Here is a 26,076-nt window from a genome sequence, read left to right on the forward strand (position 1 = left end):
CAGGTTTCTGGGCACGATAGCATAGATTTAAGGCATAGTGTACAGAAACAGGTAAGGTAGGATGTGAGTACATTGGAGGTAAACCTAGGCATTGAGTAATGATGAGAGAGATATATTCTATAGAGACGTTTAAACCAGGTGATGTCATTGCATATGTAGGAGGTGGAACAACATGGTTGGTTAAGGCATACTGAGCATGGCTAGAGGCTCTACAGTGAAATAAGATAGTAATCACTAACAAGGACAATAATGGACAAGGCATATTGATATTAGAGAGAAGCATGCGTAGCCAAGTGATCATATGGGTCCAGTGAGTGGTTGGGCTGGCTGGGGACACCGCGATTCAGACAGTTAGCAGGCCAGGGCTAATAAGCTAGCAGTTAGTAGGCCGGGGCTAACAAGCTAGCAGTTAGCAGACAGGGGCTAGCAAGCTAGCAGTTAGCAGACCGGGGTTAGCAAGCAAGCAGTTAGCAGACCGGGGCAAGCAAGCTAGCAGTTAGCAGACCGGGCAAGCAAGCTAGCAGTTAGCAGACCGGGGCAAGCAAGCTAGCAGTTATCAGACCGGATCTAGCAAGCTAGCAGTTAGCAGACCGGGTCTAGCAAGTTAGCAGAAGGGACTTTGGGGGACGTCACGATGGCGGTAAGTCTGTTTTTGCCTCTTCGTGCAGTGACGTCGATAGACCAGTCGTGGATTAGTAGGGTTCGTGGATTAGTAGGCTATAGGTAGCTAGCAGGCCGCGGTTAGCAGAATGACCCTTCAGCGGACTGAGGGGCCTGTTGGAATCCTCGGGCAGATTATGTCGGTATTCCAGTCGAATAGGATTGGCGGGGTTCCGTGCCCCGTACCGGCAGTAGAAGGGGTCCGGATATTGTAGCCCAGGAGTGGGCTTCGGTGGTAGCCCAGGAGCCCTAGCTAGCTTCAGGCTAATTGGTGCTTGCTCCGGGATGGAAACGCTAGCCAGGAGTAGTCACGGATTGTGGTTAGCTAGTTGCGAAGATCCAGATGAAAATGTTCAGAGTTTGCGGTAGGAATCCAGGGATATGGAGGAAAAAAAATAGGTCCGTTATGCTCTGGTTTGAGTCACGTTGTATGAACTGGCGAGAGCTTTCCGAGCTAAAGGTTAGCTGATGACCGCTAGCAGTGGTTTGCTGACTGATAGCTGGTAGCTAGTTAGCTGACTAGCTTCAGTTGAGGGATTCCAGATCCGAAGTAAATAGAAATACTTTAGAAAAGAAACAGATCCATGCCACATTGGGTGAGGCCGGTTGCAGGAGAGTATTTAGAAGTTGAGGTTATATTTAAAATATATGCAAAGAAAAATATATAAAAAAATATATACAAGGGACACGACACGACAGGACAAAGACAAAGACATCTGACTGCTACGACATCTTGGATAACTGACGTGTATAATGCTGTCATCCACATACATAGAGACAGACACTGGCTTTTCTCAAGACCAGTGGCATGTCATTAGTAAAGATTGACAAAAGTAAGGGGCCTAAACAGCTGCTCTGGGGAATCCCTGATTCTACCTGGATTATGTTGGAGAGGCTTCCATTAAAGAACACCCTCTGTGTTCTGTTAGACAGGTACATCTTTATCCACAATATAACAGGGGGTATAAAGCCATAACAGATATGTTTTTCCATCAGCAGACTATGATTGATAATGTCAAAAGCCACACTGAAGTCTAACAAAACAGCTCCCACAATCTTTTTATCATCAATTTCTCTCAGCCAATAATCAGTCATTTGTGTACTGTAGGTGCTGTAGTTGTTGAATGTTATTCCCTATTAGTGTGCTGAAAGTCTGTTGTCAATTTGTTTACAGTAAAATAGCATTGTATCTAGACAAACACAATTTTAAAAAAAAGTTTACTAAGGGTTGGTAACAGGCTGATTGGTCCGCTAGTTGAGCCAGTAAAGGGAGCTTTACTATTCTTGGGTAGCGGAATTACTTTTGCTTCCCTCCAGGCCTGAGGGCACACACTTTCTAGTAGGCTTAGATTGAATAGGAGTGGCAATATCGTCCACTATTATCCTCAGTAATTGTCTCAGTAAAGTTGTCAGACCAAGTGGCTTGTCATTGTTGATAGACAACAATACTTTTTCCACCTCTTCCACACTGACTTTACGGAATTCAAAATGACAATGCTTGTCTTTCATAATTTCATCAGTTATACTTGGATGTGTAGTGTCAGCATTTGTTGCTGGCATGTCATAATTAAGTTTGCTAATCATTAAAGTAATTGGCAATGTCAGTGGGTTTTGTGATGAATTGCCATCTGATTCAATTAATGATGGAGCTGAGTTTGCATTTTTGCCCAAAATGTAATTTAAGGTGCTCCAAAGCTTTTTAGTATTATTCTTTATGTCATTTATCTTTGTTTCATAGTATAGTTTCTTCTTCTTTTTATTTAGTTTAGTCACATGATTTTTCAATTTGCAGTACATTTGCCAATCGGTTGCGCAACTCGACTTATTTTACATTCCTTATGTCTCATCCCTCTCAACCATTAAATGTTTCAATTCCTCATCATTCCACGGGGATTTTACAGTTTTTACAGTCATTTTGTTAATGGGTGCAAGCTTATTAGTAACTGGAATACGCAATTTCATAAATGTTTCAAGTGTAGCTTCTGATTGTTCCTCATTACACGCCACAGACCAACAAATATTCTTTACATCAACAACATACACTATATTAGGCCCAGCCTTTGGAACTTTGGTATTCCTAGATATGGCTACTATATTGTGATCACTACATCTGATGGATTTGGACAATGCTTTAAAGCACATTTCTGCAGAATTAGTAAAGATGTGATCAATACATGTTGATGATTTCATTCCTGTGCTGTTTGTAACTACCCTGCTAGGTTAACTGATAAATTAACCTGTACCAGGTTGCAGGTACTAGTTACAGTGTTGACCTTTTTCTTGAGTGGGCAGCTTGATGAAAGTATAACGGTCATCGTGAACACAGGACCAAAACGCAGCGGGAATATGAATGCTCATCTTTTTTTAATATTGAGAAAAGTGAACAGTTACAAAATAAACAAAACAACGACTACACAGTTCCATAAGGCAAGTAGCTATACGGAAAACATCTACCCACAAAACCCAAAGGAAAAACAGGCTGCCTAAGTATGACTCGCAATCAGCAACAACGATATACAGCTGTTCCTGATTGAGAGTCATACCCGGCCGAAACAAAGAAACCCCAAACATAGAAACACGGACATAGAATGCCCACCCAAATCACACCCTGACCAAACCTAAATAGAGACATAAAAAGGCTCTCTCAGGTCAGGGCGTGACAGAAAGCCAGTCAATATTTAAATCACCCAGAAAATATACCTCTCTGTTGATATTACATACATTATCAAGCATTTCACACATGTTATCCAGATACTGACTGTTAGCACTTGGTCATATATAGCAGCTTCCAACCTGAATGGACTTTTGGTGAGGCAGATTAACCTGTAGCCATATTACTTCAACAGTATTTCACATGAGATCCTCTCTTAGCTTTACAGAAATGTGGTTCTGAATATAAACGGCAATACCTCCAACTTTGGCATTTCTGTCGATGTTATAACCATGTATTGCTTCCACTGTATCATCAAAGCTATTATCTAAGTGAGTTTCAGAGATTGTCAGAATATGAATGTCATCTGTTACTAGCAAATTATTGATTTCATGAACCGTTTTTCTTAAGCTACATATGTTAACGTGGGCTATTTCAGATTCGAGTTGAAATGTATTCCATTTTGAGTTTGCATCCCAATATTACAGGTTTTTAAAAATAACGTTTATGAATTATTAAGAACATTCCACCGATGAGGCCACTAGGTAATTTGACTGCAGGAAAGGAGTCTGATTTGACACTCTTTAAGCTGTGCAGAATGAGCAGCTACACTGCTTGGGGTGTAAATCTGTGGATTCGGAAAGTAGAAGTGCTCCTAAGTAGAATCGAACCCCCTTTTACTGTGACACGACGTACAGTAATGGTAAACGGTTGGCCATGGTAAATGGCCGCGGTGAGAAAATCTGCCTACCTTGTGTAGAGACCAGCATTCCCGATTGAGTCCCTGCTATCTGGGATCCTTGGGACATCCATACCCCATTGAAGTTGAAATGTAAAATGTTTAAGGTTAGGGTAAGGCTAGGCGTTAAGGTTAGGGTTTATTGTAGTGAGGCCCCAAGGAACCCGGATAGCACCGGCCATCCCGGTTGTGGTCAGCTCGAATGTTGTCATTAAAACATTGTTTGATTTGTTGACAAGATGAAGATACTCATTGGTCAACCATACACGGCGGCAGCTCAAGACTTCAGCTAATAAAATTGTTTGGCACTTCAAACGTCGAGCCAGCGGCGCGCTCACGGTAGCGAGTACCACTGCTTGCGTTTTGCCGCCCTTCTCCCATTGAAGCCTATCACGGTAGCGAGCACCACTGCTTGCGTTTTGCCACCCTTCTCCCATTGAAGCCTATCACGGTAGCGAGCACCACTGCTTGCGTTTTGCCACCCTTCTCCCATTGAAGCCTATCACGGTAGCGAGCACCACTGCTTGCGTTTTGCCACCCTTCTCCCATTGAAGCCTATCACGGTAGCGAGCACCACGAACCGTGCCACTTGCAAAACTGCTTGCGTTTTGCCATCCGCCGCCCTACTCCCATTGAAGTCAATGGTACCTTTGACGCTCACCGCGGCCCGTCTTTAAACGCCTTTAAAGGGCAACAGAAGTGGAAGTGCTCCTGAGTAGAATGGACCCCCGTTTACTGGAACATAATGAACAGGAAGTTGTGTACGGTGCAATATGTATGTTCAATGTAACACTGAAGCCTTCTGTCATTAGTTAGGGTTTATAACAGACAGTAGATAGGGTAGTTGTTCAAAGTGAAATGTTCTTGTTAATGTGTCTCTCTTTTTAATCCATGAGCTAGAGGGGTCGGTCGGGCTCACTTGGGCCAACCATGTCACGTGGCAATTGTTTTAAAGTATTATGTCCCTAGAGTTGGAAAATGTATGATAGCCGTGCAGCAATGGTAGCTTGTTGTGAAATTTTTTGATATGACTGCACTTTTAGAGCTAGAAACACAAGCATTTCGCTAAACACGTGTATGTGACAAATAACATTTGATTTGCTTTTGATTAGAAAAGCACAAACATAGAACATAGAAATTGGTTATTTGAAAAGCACAAACTTAAAATGTCCATCACATACCCTAGAGGTCAAAGGTCAAAGTTCTGTTGACCTGAACATTCCTGAAAATGTGTCTGATGGATTGCTGTGAATCTAAGCTTTCCAATGGTATATGATTAAAGTGTACAAGTGAGCAATAACTTGTTGTATACTGAGATTGTTTGTCAATGAATGGGATGGAGGGATGAAAGAAAGAGTGATAACACACAGAAAGCTACTATTGATGAACTGGTATCACACATTTTCCAACTCTAGGGACATAGACCTTCAAAAAAAATCACAATGAGACATTGTCGGCCTAAGTGAGCCTGACAGCCCAAATCTGGGGGTCTGGCTCATGGACAATTTAATTTAATTATGTTAATTTTAATATATCTTATGTAAGCTGCATTGCAATTCAGTTTTATTGTAACCTGTGAAAGTGCTCCTTTGTGGCACCCATTGTGGCATATGTATTTTTGTAAATAAAACTAATCTATTTAATATGCAAATATTGAATACATCTGAATGACAGAACAATGGGACAGAACAATGGGATATAAACGTGGTTTCTAAAGTGGATTATTATAAGTATATTATTATTCATAATAGTAGCATTATAAATAATGTTTTGTATTTAAATTAGGCCTACTGTTGTTACCGTAATTACTATATAGTAGGGCCTACCTAGTCTTTACTCTTATTGCTGTTAACAATATTGTCAGTGCTATAATATTATTTGTGATTTTATGGCTATTAACTATTTCCTTTTCCAAAATTCAAAGTCTGCTAATATTTCCAACATTTTTTTATCGAATTTTGACAATTTGTATTTTTTTACCGTCTTTATTACGGGACTTTTATTTTGAAGGACTATCGCCGAGGTCATTTATTCCTGGTCGGTATTGCCTATTCTTGCTGGTGACACTGTGCACCTGCTCCCGGTATTTTACAGGGATGCGCACCTCTTATTATTCATCGGTGTGCGCACTGTGACTGTCTGTAGCGTATGTCGCCCTCTTTCCCCTAGGAGACTGACGGACCGATGACGTCGTTTAACAATTTCAGCACCATGGACAGATCAACACTGCCATCCACGCAAAGCCCACCAAACATAATCAGCATGGGCATAGCATAATTAATCTATGACGTAGCAAAGTATCAATATAGCCTATTTATAAATATAATGTTTACATAGCCTGTATTTCTATTTCTTACAGAATATCGGTAAGAGATAGCACACAAAGCCTAGGGCGCAATTCTGTTGAGGTGGATCGCCGCTGAGTGGTGCATGCGCGTCAGTGCAAGGATCCCCTAGCGGATTCTGAGAAGAGATCATCCCTCGGTGCTGCGTGGTAGAGAGTTGAGTATAGCTGTAGAGGAGAGTGAGGAGAGGAGAAGCGTTCTGTGTAGAGGGGACACCGGGGAAGCGTAATCAATGAGGGTGCAAGCAACATTTATATAGAAGGCGGATTCCAAACGTTGAAACACCCTCATAACGGAAGGGTGATAAAGGGGGGACAAGCGCTCGGTTCCGAGGGAGAACGCTTTCCCTCATTTGTTTCTACTAAAAAGGAGGGACCGATTCCCTTGCAATCATGGGGAACCGGGGGATGGAAGACCTTATTCCTCTTGTGAATAAAATGCAAGATGCCTTCTCGGCCATCGGTCAAAATTCCCAGTTGGATCTGCCTCAAATCGCTGTGGTCGGTGGGCAGAGTGCAGGGAAAAGCTCGGTGTTGGAGAACTTCGTTGGGAAGTAAGTGGTTTTGTGTTTCTGTACGCAAATGCATCCCTCCATGATCAAAGCCTCCTAGCTGCAATCGTTCTTACACACCTATCTAGACCCAGCCCCCCGCCCCCCATCCCTTGATTTACAGCCATTGAGATCCATTGGATAACCTCACAATTATATCGAATGTATTAAATTAAGAAGAGTTGATGAAATTGCTGCCTTGAATCACCAGTCCCTCCTCTTCACGCATAATACATTTAAACAGCTTATTTGGTTACATTAAACCTTCCATGTGCTAATTGCTGCATTATATGCATTGGCAGAATAGAATACCAAACCAAAATGGACGTTGGATTTTGTTGTTAGTGCTCCCTATTATAAAATGATTGTATTTAAGCTTAAACAATAATAATTGAAATCATTATTGGCCAATTATGTATTTCCTCTATGATGCTATTCTAATATTTGTCATAGTACAAGTATACAGTATATATAAAAAAATCTCCCAACATTTTGCATTTCCTTTGATATTACAAATTGCATATTGGAGGTTTCCAGTTCTTGTGATTAAAGACATCATAATGTACCGGTTTAATGGGGTTGAATACGGTATGCATTTCCCCCCATCCTCTCGTGGGCTCTTCCACTTCACGCTCAGGTCGCATAGCGCATTGAAGGCCACTGCCCAATATTTTGTAGGCACCTTGTAAACACACAATTCCAACAAGAAAGCCTAATTGTGTGGTTGTTTCTTAGACAGGGTTGCCATTTTGTCGTTCATAAACTAAACACAGACCACAGAGGATAGATGGTATGAGTATCTGACCTTCAGTCAATTATGGATTAGGGTACACCTAATGTGAGATATGAATGAATACATAACATTAATTATGTCATAGTCCCTGTCACAACTGTCATGGTGCCGATGATGGATAAACCACATTTCTCTGGGGACACAACCCCGCTATGCTGCAGTATGACCTTGCGAAAATACACGGAGAGGAGAAGGAAGGGAGAGTCGCTTTGATCCTTCGATGTCGGCTCCCCATCCATCTGTTAGTGCTTAACTAGGCTGCTGCACCCGCTCAGCACCGGGCGATACGATAGGTGACTGACTGATTGTCAGGCCTCCCTTGGCTGTTGCACATTTTGCAACACAATGCTTTGCTTTACTACACAAAATCACACAGCCGACACGTTTCTTTGTAATGTCAACGGGAACAGTTGGATGTCCTGGTCAATATTAATAATACGTGTTCTCAGCAGCATTGTCATCCTGACAAGTTTATACTGTAAGTGCCTGTGAAGATGCATACTGAGGTCTCGACGCAATGAATTGCCTGCTGACTAGCAGAATGTACCATCATGCAGTCTACTCTCCCTGACCAGCTGCACTGACGTCACCCGGGTCTTCCTAATCACACACTACTGCCGCACCCCCTCCCTGCTGTTTTCTTTTGTGTTCACACGCACATACTCACGCACCGCGCACACACACACACACACACACACACACACACACACACACACACACACACACACACACACACACACACTAAACTTGTTGTGTTTACTCACACATACACACATACACCCATACATACACTACCGTTCACAAATTTGGGGTCACTTAGAAATGTCCTTGTTTTTGAAAGAAAAGCACATTTTTTGTCCATTAAAATAAGATCAAATTGATCAGAAATACAATGTAGACATTGTTAATGTTGTAAATGACTATTGTAGCTGGAAAAGGCTGATTTTTAATGGAATATCTACATAGGCGTACAGAGGCCGATTATCAGCAACCATCACTCAAGTGTTCCAGTGGCACGTTGTGTTAGCTAATCCAAGTTTATCATTTTAAAAGGTTAATTGATCAATGGAATACCCTTTTGCAATTATGTTAGCACAGCTGAAAACTGTTGTTCTGATTAAAGAAGCAATAACACTGGCCTTCTTTAGACTAGTTGAGTATCTGGAGCATCAGAATTTGTGGGTTCGATTACAGACTCAAAATGGCCAGAAACAAAGAACTATCTTCTGAAACTCGTCAGTCTATTCTTGTACTGAGAAATGAAGGCTATTCCATGCGAGAAATTGCCAAGAAACTGAAGAACTCGTACAATGCTGTGTACTACTCCCTTCACAGAACAGTGCAAACTGGCTCTAACCAGAATAGAAAGAGGAGTGGGAGGCCCCGGTGCACAACTGAGCAAGAGGACAAGTACATTAGAGTGTCTACTTTGAGAAACAGACGCCTCACAAGTCCTCAACTGGCAGCTTCCTTAAATAGTAACCGCAAAACACCAGTCTCAACATCAACAGTGAACAGGTGACTCCGGGATACTGGCCTTCTAGGCAGAGTTCCTCTGTCCAGTGTCTGTGTTCTTTTGCCCATCTTAATCTTTTCATTTTATTGGCCAGTCTGAGATATGTATTTTTCTTTGCATCTCTGCCTAGAAGGCCAGCATCCCAGAGTTGCCTCTTCACTGTTGACGTTGAGACTGGTGTTTGGCGGGTACTATTTAATGAAGCTGCCAGTTGAGGACAGCGTTGTACGTGACCTTCAGTTTCTTGGTAATTTCTGCATGAAATAGCCTTCATTTCTCAGAACAAGAATAGACTGACGAGTTTCAGAAGAAAGTTCTTTGTTTCTAGCCATTTTGAGCCTGTAATCGAACCCACAAATGTTGATGCTCCAGATACTCAACTAGTCTAAGGAAGACAATTTTTATTGCTTCTTTAAAATCAGAACAACAATTTTCAGCTGTGCTAACATAATTGCAAAAGGGTTTTCTAATGATCAATTAGCCTTTTTAAAATGATAAACTTGGATTAGCCAACACAACGTGCCATTGGAACATCAGCCGTTTCCAGCTACAATAGTCATTTACAACATTAATGTCTACACTGTATTTCTGATCAATTTGATGTTATTTTAATGGACAAAAAAAGTGCTTTTCGTAAAAGAAAAAATACATTTCTAAGTGACCCCAAACCTTTGAACGGTAGTGTACATACATACATACATACATACATACATACATACATACATACATACATACATACATACATACATACATACATACATACATACATACATACATACATACATACATACATACATACATACATACATATTGTACATACACAATGCACATGTGTTTACACACTCTCTCACTGTCTACCCTACTCTCCCTCTCACAATAATTTAATTCTCTCTTTCTACTGGGGCCCTACTCTAATCTGTTGGCCTTCATTAAGCTGCTTGCTGTTTATCCTTTTGACTTTTAATAGAATCTGTCAGCGTGTAGAATGGAGGTGGCTCATAGTGTGGATGCAGACAGAGACACCGCCTGTCTGGACGTGTGGACAGAGGACCGTTCTGTTGGCACTGGGGTTTCCTAAAGAACTAGGAGACCATCTGACCATGTTTTGTCAGTCCACTCTCTCCCTTGACCCCATGGTGACATCATTGGCTTTACAGGGAACTGTAGAAACACTGAGAGATTAAAGCAAAGAGAGAAAGCGAAATAGCGAGACTCAGGCCACAGTTATTATGAAAGTGTGTAAATGCAGAGAGATGGAGAGAGAGAGAGAGTGAGAGGGAGACGCAGTCTCAGGCCACAGAGTCTTATGAAAGTGTGTAAATGCTTTACTTAACATCTGTCATAAGAAGTACAAAATAACAATAATTACATGATATACGATGTAAACAGTGATGAGAGTTGGTAACTGACTTCACATAGCCATGACAACAATCTTAGCATTTTGCTGATCCCAATTCTGAGTTTCATATTGCATTGAGATATACTGTAGAGGCACATTTCCTATTTAGAATTCGTCATTCCTCAAAGTATTTCCTCGATGTGATGACTTGCAGGCAGATGTAAAATGACACGATTCATCAAACAGTTGTTATAACACCTGTGGCAAAGCAATTAACGTTTTGTCCTGAATACAAAGTGTTTCCCTTATGTTTGGGGCAAATCAAATACAACGCATTACTGAGTACTACTCCTCATATTTTCAAGCATAGTGGTGGCTGCATCATGTTATGGGTATGGCTTGTAATCATTAAGGACTGGGAAGTTTCATGATAAAAAAGAAACGGAATTGAGCTAAGCACAGGGAAAATCCTTGAGGGAAACCTGGTTCAGTCTGCTTTCTACCAGACACTGGGAGATTATTTCACCTTTCAGCAGGACAATAACCTAAAACTATCATGACACAAGGCGAGACCCAGATGCTGACACAGGAGGCAGATGGTTGGAGTCTTACAATGTTTATTAATCCAAAAAGAGAAGGCAAGAGAATGGTTGTGGACAGGCAAAAAGGTCAAAACCAGATCAGAGTCCAGGAGGTACAGAGTGGCAGACATGCTCGTGGTCAAGGCAGGCAGAATGGTCAGGCAGGCGGGTACAAAGTCCAGAAACAGGCAAGGGTCAAAACTGGGAGGACTAGAAAAAGGAGAATGCAAAAAGCAGGAGAACAGGAAAACCGTTGGTTGACTTGGAAACACAAGACGAACTGGCACAGAGAGACAGGAAACACAGGGATAAATACACTGGGGAAAATAAGCGACACCTGGAGGGGGTTTAGACAATCACAGGGACAGGTGAAACAGATCAGTGCGTGACAAAAACACAAGGCCAAATCTACATTGGAGTTACTTACCAAGAAGTCTGTGAAGTGGCCGAGTTACAGTTTTGAATTAAATCAGAAGAAGGCCTGAAAATTAGTCAAAGACTCCAGCCACCCAAGTCATAGACTGCAAGCGGTACCGGAGCACCAAGTTCTACCCCCCCCCCCCCCCACACAAAAAAACAAGTATATATATATATATATATACTGCTCAAAAAAATAAAGGGAACACTTTAACAACACATCCTAGATCTGAATGAATGAAATAATCTTATTAAATACTTTTTTCTTTACATAGTTGAATGTGCTGACAACAAAATCACACGAAAATAATCAATGGAAATCCAATTTATCAACCCATGGAGGTCTGGATTTGGAGTCACACTCAAAATTAAAGTGGAAAACCACACTACAGGCTGATCCAACTTTGATGTAATGTCCTTAAAACAAGTCAAAATGAGGCTCAGTAGTGTGTGTGGCCTCCACGTGCCTGTATGACCTCCCTACAACGCCTGGGCAAGCTCCTGATGAGGTGGCAGATGGTCTCCTGAGGGATCTCCTCCCAGACCTGGACTAAAGCATCCGCCAACTCCTGGACAGTCTGTGGTGCAACGTGGCGTTGGTGGATGGAGCGAGACATGATGTCCCAGATGTGCTCAATTGGATTCAGGTCTGGGGAACGGGCGGGCCAGTCCATAGCATCAATGCCTTCCTCTTGCAGGAACTGCTGACACACTCCAGCCACATGAGGTCTAGCATTGTCTTGCATTAGGAGGAACCCATGGCCAACCGCACCAGCATATGGTCTCACAAGGGGTCTGAGGATCTCATCTCGGTACCTAATGGCAGTCAGGCTACCTCTGGCGAGCACATGGAGGGCTGTGCGGCCCCCCAAAGAAATGCCACCCCACACAATGACTGACCCACCGCCAAACCGGTCATGCTGGAGGATGTTGCAGGCAGCAGAACGTTCTCCACGGCGTCTCCAGACTCTGTCACGTCTGTCACGTGCTCAGTGTGAACCTGCTTTCATCTGTGAAGAGCACAGGGCGCCGGTGGCGAATTTGCCAATCTTGGTGTTCTCTGGCAAATGCCAAACGTCCGGCACAGTGTTGGGCTGTAAGCACAACCCCCACCTGTGGACGTCGGGCCCTCATACCACCCTCATGGAGTCTGTTTCTGACCGTATGAGCAGACACATGCACATTTGTGGCCTGCTGGAGGTCATTTTGCAGGGCTCTGGCAGTGCTTCTCCTGCTCCTCCTTGCACAAAGGCGGAGGTAGCGGTCCTGCTGCTGGGTTGTTGCCCTCCTACGGCCTCCTCCACGTCTCCTGATGTACTGGCCTGTCTCCTGGTAGCGCCTCCATGCTCTGGACACTACGCTGACAGACACAGCAAACCTTCTTGCCACAGCTCGCATTGATGTGCCATCCTGGATGAGCTGCACTACCTGAGCCACTTGTGTGGGTTGTAGACTCCGTATCATGCTACCACTAGAGTGAAAGCACCGCCAGCATTCAAAAGTGACCAAAACATCAGCCAGGAAGCATAGGAACTGAGAAGTGGTCTGTGGTCCCCACCTGCAGAACCACTCCTTTATTGGGGGTGTCTTGCTAATTGCCTATAATTTCCACCTGTTGTCTATTCCATTTGCACAACAGCATGTGAAATGTATTGTCAATCAGTGTTGCTTCCTAAGTGGACAGTTTGATTTCACAGAAGTGTGATTGACTTGGAGTTACATTGTGTTGTTTAAGTGTTCCCTTTATTTTTTTGAGCAGTGTATATATATATATATATATATATTTTTTTTTTTAAATGTAATACACTGTAATGAGACAAAAATTGGCCTCCCAGTGTATTTCCTGGAAGCGACCGGGCCCCATATCTGTCAATCATGTACTGTTGGGGTCTGATCGGCATGCCGGAACTTTTGTTGTTTACAGCCATTGGCTGATTTCAGGGTAGAAGATGAGAGGTGTCGGAAATCTCTCTGTCCTTCCTCCTTCCCTCCTCTTCTCTACCCCCCCGCCCCTCTCTCTCTCGCTCTCTCACTCACTCTCCATCTCTTCCCATGTTTAATTAGCACAGCAACACTAGACCTTGACTGGGCAGGGACCTACACTAGCTCGCAGACCCTGGCACAGAGACAGCCAGCTGGGGGACATGTGGCCCATACACAGGGTGGAGTTGCAATTAGGGCACTGATCCATGCCCATGTTTCCTTTTCTAGCCTTAATAATTAGAAACAGGAAAGGTGGAGAAATTTGATCACAGACCAGTGTATAGGGGAGTACCACCACCACTATTACCGGATGATTCTATCCATTGGTGGTAATAGTCTATATAAAGAATCCTATTGAAACCAGAGGACTTTAAAATATCAAACGGTGCATACCCGTGTTCAGTCTAACGAACAAAAATGGCCTCAAGGCAGGTTTCAAATCAATTGACTAATTTCTAATATGAAGGAAACTGCTGTCAGAACCAAACTGCGAAAACATGCATTTGGGCAGTATCAATAAAGTATCATTTAGAGGTGCAAGGTGGAGAACAGGGGTTGTTCCACGCAGTGAACCGACAACAGCATCCACAAAACGTCATTATTGAGAGTGCAGGAGGCAAGCGGCGTTCTGCCTACCAGACAAACAAACCAATGAATCATCATTCACCAGAAAGCTCATAGTGGAGACCTCACACATACTGTTATCCTACCACGGTCGCCGCTAAGGGTAACCTAATGTACCTAAGGTACACCTGGGAACAGACACCAGTTACAAACATCATGGTGCGATGCCTCCGACAGTTGCTATTGCAATGATTAGTTGAATTTGTCCCTGTTATTTTATATGTCCTTATCAGATGAACAGGGGTTGGTTGCTGGCTGTTTGGTGTACAGAGCCTGTACTTTCCTCTGAGGATGCTTTCAGGACCTAGGAGAGCTCTTCAGAGGAATACCACAATACAGATGCAGGGTCTTAATTTGAGCCAGTTTGCTACAGCAGGAAAATAATCCTACAGCAACAGGAAATGCACATTATTATGTGGATTATAATTAATGGCCATTTTTGTAGGGATTTCAAGTCTGAAATTTAAAAGTGGAAATTACAAACTTCAGAAGCTTTTTTAAATCTCACACTACAAGTTTTAAAGTTCTCTTGCAACAGGGCGATCAAATTAAGATCCTACATCTGTACAGCAGACCCACAATAACAACTCAGTCAGGGAATACTGTCATAGACTATCAGTTCGACCTCTGTCACCTAGGGGATTCAAGACCTTGCAACAAAACTTGTAAGTCTTTTAAGGTTAGGTTAAGATGAGCATGACTGAGCAAGTGATCTCTAGCCTTTGTCTTTTATAATCACTAGATAATAAATGACTGAATAATGGAAATAAGGTCAAGTATTGCTCTAGAAATATGAGCCTCGTCATCAGATTTCCAAATAAATTATTAATCGAAAGATATGAATATCTATTTCTCAGTTCACCACCAATTTCTACCGATGCAGCTGTTCTAGGTCAAAGAAGTGCTTTTCTGCAGAGTGGATTGCACTGTTCTCTTCTGGAGAACCCAATTTGAGAACACACCTTTATTACAGTGCTGGTGCTTGCAGCATTTAGACTAGAATATGTAAAATGGTCTCTTCTGCTGCGTAGGCTTCCTCTCATTTGCTGACAAGGCAAAAATTCATCTCTACTGGTCCAATTGGAGAGACTATTATTGCAGGGCGGAATTACAGTATATTACATAATATGAAGAATGCAAAATGCAAGGGATTATCTGTATCCCCAACATGAGAAGGACAGTATGGGCTGTAGTATGGCCCGACTCTCTTTCTCTAATCCTATTTCTGGTCTGTGCGAAGGAAGATATACTGTAGATAGATAGCCCTTTACTGACTGACACGAATAGATAATGGAAAACTCACTGGCTAGCACTGCTGGGAAGTGTAGTCTACTTTGGTGGTTCTACATTGTTTTCCCTTTGAGATATTTATTACTGTATGTCACTTTATTTATCGTCTCGTTTCATTTATGTTGGCCGATTATTATTGGTGGAAGGTGGGCCTCGTCCTATAGTTGTCTACGCTTTGTACACACTATTGTTTTTAGGATAACTGATAGAAGCAGTTGTATCATTTCTTGTTGCTTATGAAAGGATTCTGGCGAGAGAGGGTAAAATAAGCAAGACAGTGGAAGATGGGGGGATAGAGACTAAGGAAAGAGTGAGAGGAAAGAAAGAGAGAGCGAGAGTGGAGCTGGGTTTGCTGCCTTTAGACTGCTCAAAGGGATTACATTTAATCTGGCAGTCTACACACAGCTCACCAACAACCAGCGCTCTCATTGGCTCCCGCCCTTACTTTAATCTGGGCGCACGCCATCGGCCAAGAACGAGCCGTTTGATTGGCCCTTTCACTACAATGACTGTAATCTGGAGGTGTACATGGCGACACAACAAGCAATCTCAGCCACTAAGGCTGTGGCCTGGGGGATAGTGAAGTAGCTTTTTCTCGTATTCATAGCGTGACTGTAGTTGCTGCACACCATTGATCATGATTAGATTACAGCCTGTAGTCTGTACATTTACAGCTGATGAGTGATATTATGCATTGTTGGGAAGGGCCCTTAAGTAAGAATTTCACTGTTAGTCTACACCTGTTGTTTACCAAGAATGTGACAAACAAAAATCAAATGTATTTTATTTATTAGACCAGGCCAAATACATTATCATTACTGGCAGGAGATCCACTGGTGTTATAGTTTAAAGCACTGTATGGCACTATCATTTTCACCCAGCTGGCTAAGTGTGTTGGAGCATGGTGTTATCAACACTAAGGTTGTGGGTTCAAGTCCCACCAGGACCATGTGTTTTGAATATGTGTTGACTCTAGGTCAGTTTAGATAAATGTATGTAATGTTATTGTGAACCAATCAGAGTGACTGTGTAAGAGAAAACAATGGAGAGGAAATGATCTGACTGTTATTGGAGTAAAGCTCATCATGGTTCTGCTGTTATTCCTCACAAAGCCTCTGTCTAAGAAGCTGAATGTCAGACAATGACAACGCCCTCTCAGGGTTTCCACTAAGCACAGTATATTCACGTGCATATAGGCATGCTTTGGAGTGTGTGTGTGTGTGTGTGTGTGTGTGTGTGTGTGTGTGTGTGTGTGTGTGTGTGTGTGTGTGTGTGTGTGTGTGTGTGTGTGTGTGTGTGTGTGTGTGTGTGTGTGCAGTAAATGTGTGTGAGTCAATGCTCTGCTGCAGATGCCTGGCAGGTTGTCAGTGCTGGACAGGTCTATTGTCCGTGTGTGTCTGTGTGTGTGTTTGTGTGTACAAGTGTGGATACGTGTGTATTTATACACAGCAGAGAAACAATATAATATTGAATATCTGTTTGTTTATACCATTTCCTTATGGGTGGATATGTTTGTCTCCTCAGTGCCTTCATAGTCGACCTTGCTTTGACAGTGGATAGCCGCTGGCTGGTGTGTTTGTATGCTATCACCAAACAGGGGGAGGGGTTGAGTCTCCCAGTGGGATTAGATGGATGGTAGATGGGTGGACTGTCCATAATCACAGCTGCCCACACGTGACTGAGAAGGTGGGGGTGGAGGAGAGGGGCAGGCTGGGGTGGAGGAGAGGGGCAGGCTGGGGGGGAGGAGAGGGGCAGGCTGGGGTGGAGGAGAGGGGCAGGCTGGGGTGGAGTGGAGGAGAGGGGCAGGCTGGGGTGGGGGTGAGGGGTAGGTTGGGTGAGGGGTCGGTTGGGGTGGAGGAGAGGTGCAGGCTGGGGTGGAGGAGAGGGGCAGGCTGAGGTGGAGGAGAGGGACAGGCTGAGGTGGAGGAGAGGGACAGGCTGGGGTGGAGGAGAGGGGCAGGCTGAGGTGGAGGAGAGGGACAGGCTGGTGTGGAGGAGAGGGGCAGGCTGGGGTGGAGGAGAGGGACAGGCTGGGGTGGAGGAGAGGGACAGGCTGGGGTGGAGGAGAGGTGCAGGCTGGGGTGGAGGAGAGGGACAGGCTGGGGTGGGGGTGAGGTGCAGGCTGGGGTGGAGGAGAGGGGCAGGCTGGGGTGGAGGAGAGGGACAGGCTGGGGTGGAGGAGAGGTGCAGGCTGGGGTGGGGGTGAGGGGCAGGCTGGGGTGGAGGAGAGGGGCAGGCTGGGGTGGAGGAGAGGGACAGGCTGGGGTGGAGGAAAGGGACAGGCTGGGGTGGAGGAGAGGGGCAGGCTGGGGTGGGGGAGAGGGGCAGGCTGGGGTAGAGGTGAGGGGCAGGCTGGGTTGGGGGAGAGGGGCAGGCTGGGTTGGGGGAGAGGGGCAGGCTGGGGTGGAGGAGAGGGGCAGGCTGGGGTGGGGGAGAGGGGCAGGCTGGGGTGGAGGAGAGGGGCAGGCTGGGGTGGAGGAGAGGGGCAGGCTGGGGTGGAGGAGAGGGGCAGGCTGGGGAGAGGGGCAGGCTGGGGTGGAGGAGAGGGGCAGGCTGGGGTGGAGGAGAGGGACAGGCTGGGGTGGAGGAGAGGGGCAGGCTGGGGTGGGGGTGAGGGGCAGGCTGGGGTGGGGGATGGTACGATGAAGAGAGTCAGGTGCGTTGTTCACCCACTCCTTCACTCTGTTTTCCCCTGCAATCACATATAACAGGCTATTGATGTGGTGAATGCTTGTCAGCATTGCTACATGATGGTTCGTGCATGTGTGCGTCCATCCGTGTTTGCTCATTTGTGCGACTGAGCCCATTCAGCAAGTATGTAGCATATGTATGAATGTGTGCACGTGTGAGCGTGTGTGGTGGATACCCCAGGAACCATGCCTTATCTTGAGCCATCCCCCCAGCCAAAGCAGCGTTTGGGATGGAGATGGATTGGTATGGTGTGTGTGACAGGGTCTGGTTGGTTGGTGCCGGCTCCGCCCATCTGGATAGTCCATATGGTGGTGTTTTTGAGGAATGCGGAGTGGAGAAGGGGGAGAGGAGGGGACCTGCAGTTTGGGCCATCTGTCCCCTACAAGATGTTACTAGAGGAGAGGAAGGTGCAGAGAAAGCCAGGTTTACACCCCAACCAGAGAGAGACCATAGACAGGAAATTGACTTGACACAGTAGGAAATGGAGCTGTTGTCGACGAGACAGTGCTGCCAATGCTTTCTATGTTTATCTATGTTCAGGTAGTGATATGAAATGGATAATATCATTCAATTATTGTAATGACATAGGTTAGATGTGTGTGTGTTAGGCATGTGTGTGTTTATGTGTACACGTGTGTGTTTATAAGTGTGCGTGCTTGTGTGTGTGTGTACATGCGTGCATGGGTGTGTTTATGTGTGCGCACAACTTTGTGCGTGTTTGCCTTGGAGAATGGCTGGAACATATTTGTTCATAAACACTTACAGAATCATTTGTTGCGAGACTGCAGTTCAATTAGCATAATCTCTTCCTCCCTGGTCAAACAGGTCTTCATTAACTGATAGCACTGTGGCTCTGGTTATAGTAATATCCACAACTGAAGTCACATTATGTGGCTAGCCGGACTACTATTCTTAGTTGGCCAATCGTAATTCATAACTGAAAATATTCTCATAAACTGCAGCTTTGCAAGCTGTCCATTTAGTAACCCACTGAGCATGCTTAACTAATATCATCGTCGGTCAATATTCAGTCATGGTTGCTATTGACCCGCAAGCACCGTAAAGTGAAAATCTATGGTGGTGATGCAATGAAGAGATCAGGCACTACTACTATTCAAATCAAATCAAATGTTATTGGTCACATACACGTATTTAACAGTAGTAGCCTACACGCTCTTGGTTTACAGGACCCTATGAGATTCTATCTGGGTGCATGTCCCTTCTAGACCCCTGTTGCTGAACCGCAGGTGGAAGGGAATTAGCTACGACTAGTGTCAGGTCAGCAGGTTATGTAACAGCATATATACAAACAATGTCACCATGGCTGCTACTGCCGTTACGGAAGGCAGTGTCGGCAGAATTCTTCAGAAGAAAACACACGTAGTGTGTTCTGACGCGCGCACAGACGCCCACACACACACACACACACGCACACACGCACACACGCACACGCGCACACGCGCACACACACACACACACACACACACACACACACACACACACACACACACACACACACACACACACACACACACACACACACACACACACACACACACACACACACACAGCCACTTTAGGACCATGTTGTGTACCTTACCATCTGCATGTTACCAGTCTCACATATAGCTGGAGGCAGATGAAGACACTCGTATCGCTCTCTTGCTCTCACTCTTAAAGAGCTTACATTGAGTGTGTCCTGGAGGACAGAAATAGACTACAGAAGAAAAAAAAATGAGGCAATATTTAATCTCTCTTACCACTCCATGCCATGGAGAATTAATTGTTTTATGTGGGATATTTGTCCCAATAAGATTTTGTCTATGAGATTGGTGTTGCTCTTCAGCAAACACCCCGCAGAATGTAGAGTCCTGTTCTCGGCTTGCAGAAGCACCACTGTCACATGATAAGGGTGGGCTCTCAGGCTACTGACTTTAGCTGTCCCTTGTTTGAACAAAGCCTGCAATTATTGTGCTGATTATCCAGTGATTTATCCATTAAAGGCCCAGGCCTGACTGGCAAGGCACTGATTGCCACCTGACAATGGAGCTGAGGAAAGAGAGTGCTCCTCAGCTGTGCTAGAGCTACAGTACAGCTCTCTCTCTCCCTTTCTCTTGCTCTCTCTCATCCTCTATGCACCCTCTCTCTCTCTCTCTCTCTCTCTCTCTCTCTCTCTGTTTTCTCTGTTATGTACTCTGCTCTCTCCCTTCCTCACCCTCTCAATAATGTTCTCCCTCTGCAATCTTTTGTTTCTCCCTCTTCCTCCAACCCTCTTTCTCTTTCTCCATCTCTCTTCATCTCTCTCTCTCTCTCTCTTGGCCCAGTGCTTATCAGTCCCTGCATGCTCAAACCTCACACAGGCTCTTAAGTGGGCTACTCTCAGAAAGAGCTGATTGTATCGCATCCCAGACAAAGACTGCCAGGTAGAATAGAAAGTGTTTCTTGAAAAGCAGCAAAGCCTTTAAGGCAACAGTCATTTACAGAAACTGCAGTGACAGTCTGTTCATTTTCAGCTTCAATATGTCTCGCAGTCCCACTTTCTATGAGGTTCCATAACCATGGTTCTTTTCTCACTTCTCTCTCCCATGTGTTACAGAGATTTCCTTCCCCGTGGCTCTGGCATCGTCACCCGCCGTCCCTTGGTCCTCCAGCTGATCAACTGTCCCACAGGTAAACTCTTCCCCATCCCTCCCTTCCACCTGCCTCCTCTCCAGAGCAGTGGTGTAGTGCAATTTTTTTAGGTGAGGGATAGCGATTGTTTTTGTATATGACATAATCATTTTCTCAGTCAAAGTTTGTACCGTAAGATATAGCCAAATGAATAGCCTATCATTATTGGATATGCATAAAATGCATCCTCCAATTGCATCGTCTGCCATCATCACTCTCAATTGTGAATGATAATTATTCACGTTTTACCGGTGAAACGTCCAAACTGCATCTCCATGCCAATCATTCGATTGATCTCAATCAGTTTCATGGTAATATGCATGTATATATTCTTGAATGGCTGTTTTGTGAGTGAATTAGAGCAGATGGTGTTAAAACACTATTAGCCTTTCTTGTATTTTGTTTCATTCAAGCGTACATCCTGCCTAGTGGCGTGCTCTGTTGATATTTGGTGCATGATCTTTTTTTTTTTTTTTTTACTATTCAGCTTCAGCGAACCATCCTAAAATCTCATTCCAAATGAGGTGTGGTTGGTGTAACAGTAGTGTCATAGGCCTACTATGTTATGGAAAATGCAAATGAATCATTATGTGATCTTGCAAGACATTGATTCAGCTTTGATCTAACTTTACTAAACGAGCACCACTGTGAAAAGTGATAATCTTCTATTTGTAGTAGTAATACTATTACATGATGAGTTTGACTATTAGCAGTAGCCAACAGATCTTGATGACATGCCATTTTAAGCAATTAGAGCGTCCTTCGTGGTGCTGAACGGACAACACCAGGATCGCGCAATGATGTTAAAGAAGTTGAACCAACTTGTGGTGCTGAAGGAAAGGTGAAGGACAGCTCTGTGCATTTATTTTAAAACAGCCATATACTCAAGCTTTTGGTGTGGTGTATTCATGCAGCTCAATAACCTATAACCTAAATGCATTATTACCTCCAACTTGGCCCAATTCACATTTCCAATTGCCCATCCTGTCATACCAGGCTAGAACGGGCCCTGCGCCTCAACCAATAGCCAATGTAGGCTAAATATTCCAAGCAGGGCTACAGCAACATCCAGAGAGGGTCAGGCTCCTTGGGCTTTGCGGTGGCCACTCTGGTTTGGGTGTCTTCGGGAGAATGGTGTCGCTGTAGCCAAGTGGCCACATATATTCTGGGTTCCGCTGTGTTAGAGTAGAGAGGAGTTTTATGAACATCAATGCAGACACACGGTTAATTTTTATTTTTTTTCCATTTTCTGACTGGCTAAAGTGGTCAAGCCGCCGCCGGGCCTCCACTGTGCACACGCAGCCTGTATAGTTCTTCATCATTCTCGCCACCGCCAGAGAGAAGACAGGGAACAAACCACCATTTGCCTTCAGTTCCTTTAGAAAGTATTCACACCCCAGTGCTACAGCCTGAATTTACATTGAGATTTGTTGTCACTGGCCTACCCACAATACCCCATAATGTCAAGGTGGAAAAATGTTTTTAGAAATGTTTAGAAATGTATCAAAAATTAGAAGCTGAAATGTCTTGAGTCAATAAGTATTCAACCCCTTTGTTATGACAAGCCTAAATAAGTTCAGGAGTAAAAAGGTGCATAACAAATCACATAATAAGTTGTATGGACTCACTCTGTGTGCAATAATATAGTTTAACATGATTTTTGAATGACTACCTCACCTCTGTACCCCACACATACAATTATCTGTATGGTCCCTTAGTTGAGCATTGAATTTCAAACACAGATTCAACCACAAAGACCAGGGAGGTTTTCCAATGCCTCTCAAAGAAGGCCACCTATTGGTAGATGGGTCAAAATAAAATAAACTGAGATTGAATATCCCTTTGAGCATGGTGAAGTTATTAATTACATTTTGGATGCTGTATCAATACACCCAGTCACTACAAAGATACAGGTGTCCTTCCTAACTCAGTTGTCATAGACGAAGGAAACCACTCAGGGATTTCACCACGAGGCCAATGGTGACTTTAAAACAGTTACAGAGTTTAATGGCTGTGATAGGAGAAAACTGAGGATGGATTGTAGTTGTAGTTACTCCACAATACTAACCTAAATGACAGAGTGAAAAGAAGGAAGCCTGTACAGAATATAAATATTCCGAAACACAGCCTGTTTGCAATAAGGCACTAAAGTAATACTGACAAAAATGTGGCAAAGATATTAACTTTTTGATGTGAATACAAAGTGTTATGTTTGGTGAAAATCCAACAAAACACATCACTTTGTACCATTCTTTATATTTTGGTGGTGGCTGCATCATGTTATGGGTATGCTTTTCATTGACAAGGAATGGGGAGTATTCTGGGATAAAAAGAAACAGAATAGAGCTAAGCACAGATAAAATCCTAGAAAACCTGGTTCGGTCTGCTTTCCAAACACTGGGAGACAAATTCACCTTTCAACAGACAATAACCTAAAACACAAGGCCAAATATACAATGGAGTTGCTTACCAAGATGACATTGAATGTTCCTGAGTGGCCTAGTTACAGTTTTGACTTTAATCAGCTTGAAAATCTATAGCAAGATGTGAAGATGGCTGTCTAGCAATGACCAACAGCCAACTCGACAGAGCTTATAGAATTTAAAAAGAATCATGTGCAAATATTGTACAATCCAAGTGTGTAAGGCTCTTAGAGACTTACCCAGAAAGAATCACAGCTGTAATTGCTGCCAAAGGTGATTCTAACATGTATTGACTCAGGTGTGTGAATACTTATGTAAATAAGATATTTCTGTATTTCATTTTCTATAAATTTGCAAAAAAAAACCCAACATATTTTCACTTTGTCATTATGTTGTATTTAATTATTTTATTTACATCCATTTAGAATTCAGGTTGTAACACAACAAAATGTGGAATAAGTCAAGGGGTATGAATACCTCTAGGCCACCATACATATTTATTTGGTTTGTCATTCTATTGTTTTTCATGGATTTTTTGTGGTAATTAAAAATCATTTATTTGGAATTTATCCAAATTAATTTTCAAGGAATTGTTTTACCAGCCCCGTCTATTCTCAAATGTAAAAATGTGAAGGAGTGCTGCTCATCTGTGTACCACACCAGTGCTCCTGAGGTCCAGGCTGCCTGGCATCCAGGACCTCTACACCAGGCGGTGTCAGAGGAAGGCCCTAAAAACTGTCAAAGACCCCAGCCACCCCAGTCATAGACTGTTCTCTCTACTACCGCATGGCAAGCGGTACCGGAGTGCCAAGTCTAGGACAAAAAGGCTTCTCAACAGTTTTTACCCCCAAGCCATAAGACTCCTGAACAGGTAATGAAATGGCTACCCGGACTATTTGCATTGTGCCCCCACCCCCAACCCCTCTTTTATGCTGCTGCCTGTAATAGTCACTTGAACTATACATTCATGTACATACTACCTCAATTGGCCCAACCAACCAGTGCTCCCGCACAGTGGCTAACCTGGCTATCTGCATTGTGTCCCACCCGCCAACCCCTCTTTTATGCTACTGCTACTCTGTTCATCATATACGCATAGTCACTTTAACCATATCTACATGTACATACTACCTCAATCAGCCTGACTAACCGGTGTCTGTATGTAGCCTCGCTACTTTTATAGCCTCGCTACTGTATATAGCCTGTCTTTTTACTGTTGTTTTATTTCTTTACTTACCTATTGTTCACCTAATAAATTTTTTGCACTATTGGTTAGAGCCTGTAATTAAGCATATCACTGTAATATGTATATATATACACTACCATTCAAAAGTTTGTGTTCACTTAGAAATGTCCTTGTTTCTGAAAGAAAAGCAATTTTTTGGTCCATTAAAATAACATCAAATTGATCAGAAATACAGTGTAGACATTGTTAATGTTGTAAATGACTATTGTAGCTGGAAATGGCAGATTTTTTATGGAATATCTACTTAGGTGTACGGAGGCCCATTATCAGCAACCATCCCTCCTGTGCTCCAGTGGCACGTTGTGTTAGCTAATCCAAATTTATAATTTTAAAAGGCTAATTGATCATTAGAAAACCCTTTTGCAATTATGTTAGCACAGCTGAAAACTGTTGTCCTGATTAAAGAAGCAATAAAACTGGCCTTCTTTAGACTAGTTGAGTATCTGGAGCATCAGCATTTGCGAGTTCGATTACAGGCTCAAAATGGCCAGAAACAAAGACTTTCTTCTGAAACTCATCAGTCTATTCTTGTTCTGAGAAATGAAGGCTATTCCATGCGAGAAATTGCCAAGAAACTGAAGATCTCGTACAACACTGTGAACTACTCCCTTCACAGAACTGTGCAAACTGGCTCTAACTAGAATAGAAAGAGGAGTTGGAGGCCCCGGTGCACAACTGAGCAAGAGGACAAGTACATTACAGTGTCTAGTTTGAGAAACTAGCAGCTTCATTAAATAGTAACCGCAAAACACCGGCCTCAACGTCAACAGTGAAGAGGCGACTCAGGGATGCTGGCCTTCTAGGCAGAGTTCCTCTGTCCAGTGTCTGTGTTCTTTTGCCCATCTTAATCTTTTATTTTTGTTGGCCAGTCTGAGATATGTTTTTTTCTTTGCAACTCTGCCTAGAAGGCCAGCAATGGTGACAACGAGTCTTACTGGGGTCTGACACATAAGGAAAGAAACTTTACAGGCAAAATACTTTACAATTAATTTTTTTCTAAACAAAATAAAATGAAAGACACAAATGTACACAATAAAAAAAGAAAAAAAACTAAATAATAATGATGTGTGGGTGTGTGTAGTGTGTGCATCTATGAATTATACATACAGTGCATTCAGAACGTATTCAGACCTCTTGACGTTTTCCACATCTTGTTACGTTACAGCCTTATTCTAAAATGGATTAAATTGTATTTTTTTCTCATCAATAAAGGAAAAACAGGTTTATCAAAATGTTTGCAAATTTTGTCAAAATAAACAATGGAAATATCACATTTATATAAGTATTCTGATCCTATACTCAGCACTTTGTTGAAGCACCTTTGGCAGCGATTAAAGCCTTAACTCTTCTTGGGTATGACGCTACAAGCTTGGCACACCTGTGTCACGTCCTGACCAGTAAAGGGGTCTTTTGTCATTATAGTTGGTCAGGGCGTGGCAGGGGGTGTTTGTTTTGTGTGTTTTGGGGTTTTTGGTCTAGGGGATTTTGGTTTGCTCCTCAGCCCGGAGCCTCCAGCGATGATCCTCAGCCAGGAGCCTCCAGCGACACCTCTCAGCCCG

At 43.5% G+C, this 26,076-nt stretch overlaps 1 protein-coding gene across 1 annotated transcript in view; it reads left to right on the forward strand.

Annotated features, from left to right (window-relative positions):
- Positions 1-6,180: 6,180 nt before the first annotated feature.
- Positions 6,181-26,076, forward strand: part of LOC115204080 (dynamin-1) — a gene marked incomplete in the record, with an annotated part of 71,458 nt that continues 51,562 nt past the window's right edge. Inside the window, 2 exon segments of the mRNA XM_029769379.1 lie at positions 6,181-6,947; positions 20,775-20,848. Coding sequence (XP_029625239.1) covers positions 6,787-6,947; positions 20,775-20,848 — 235 coding nt within the window.

The sequence above is a fragment of the Salmo trutta genome, chromosome 12 (genome assembly GCF_901001165.1).
Source record: "Salmo trutta chromosome 12, fSalTru1.1, whole genome shotgun sequence".
NCBI classification, from domain to species: domain Eukaryota; kingdom Metazoa; phylum Chordata; class Actinopteri; order Salmoniformes; family Salmonidae; genus Salmo; species Salmo trutta.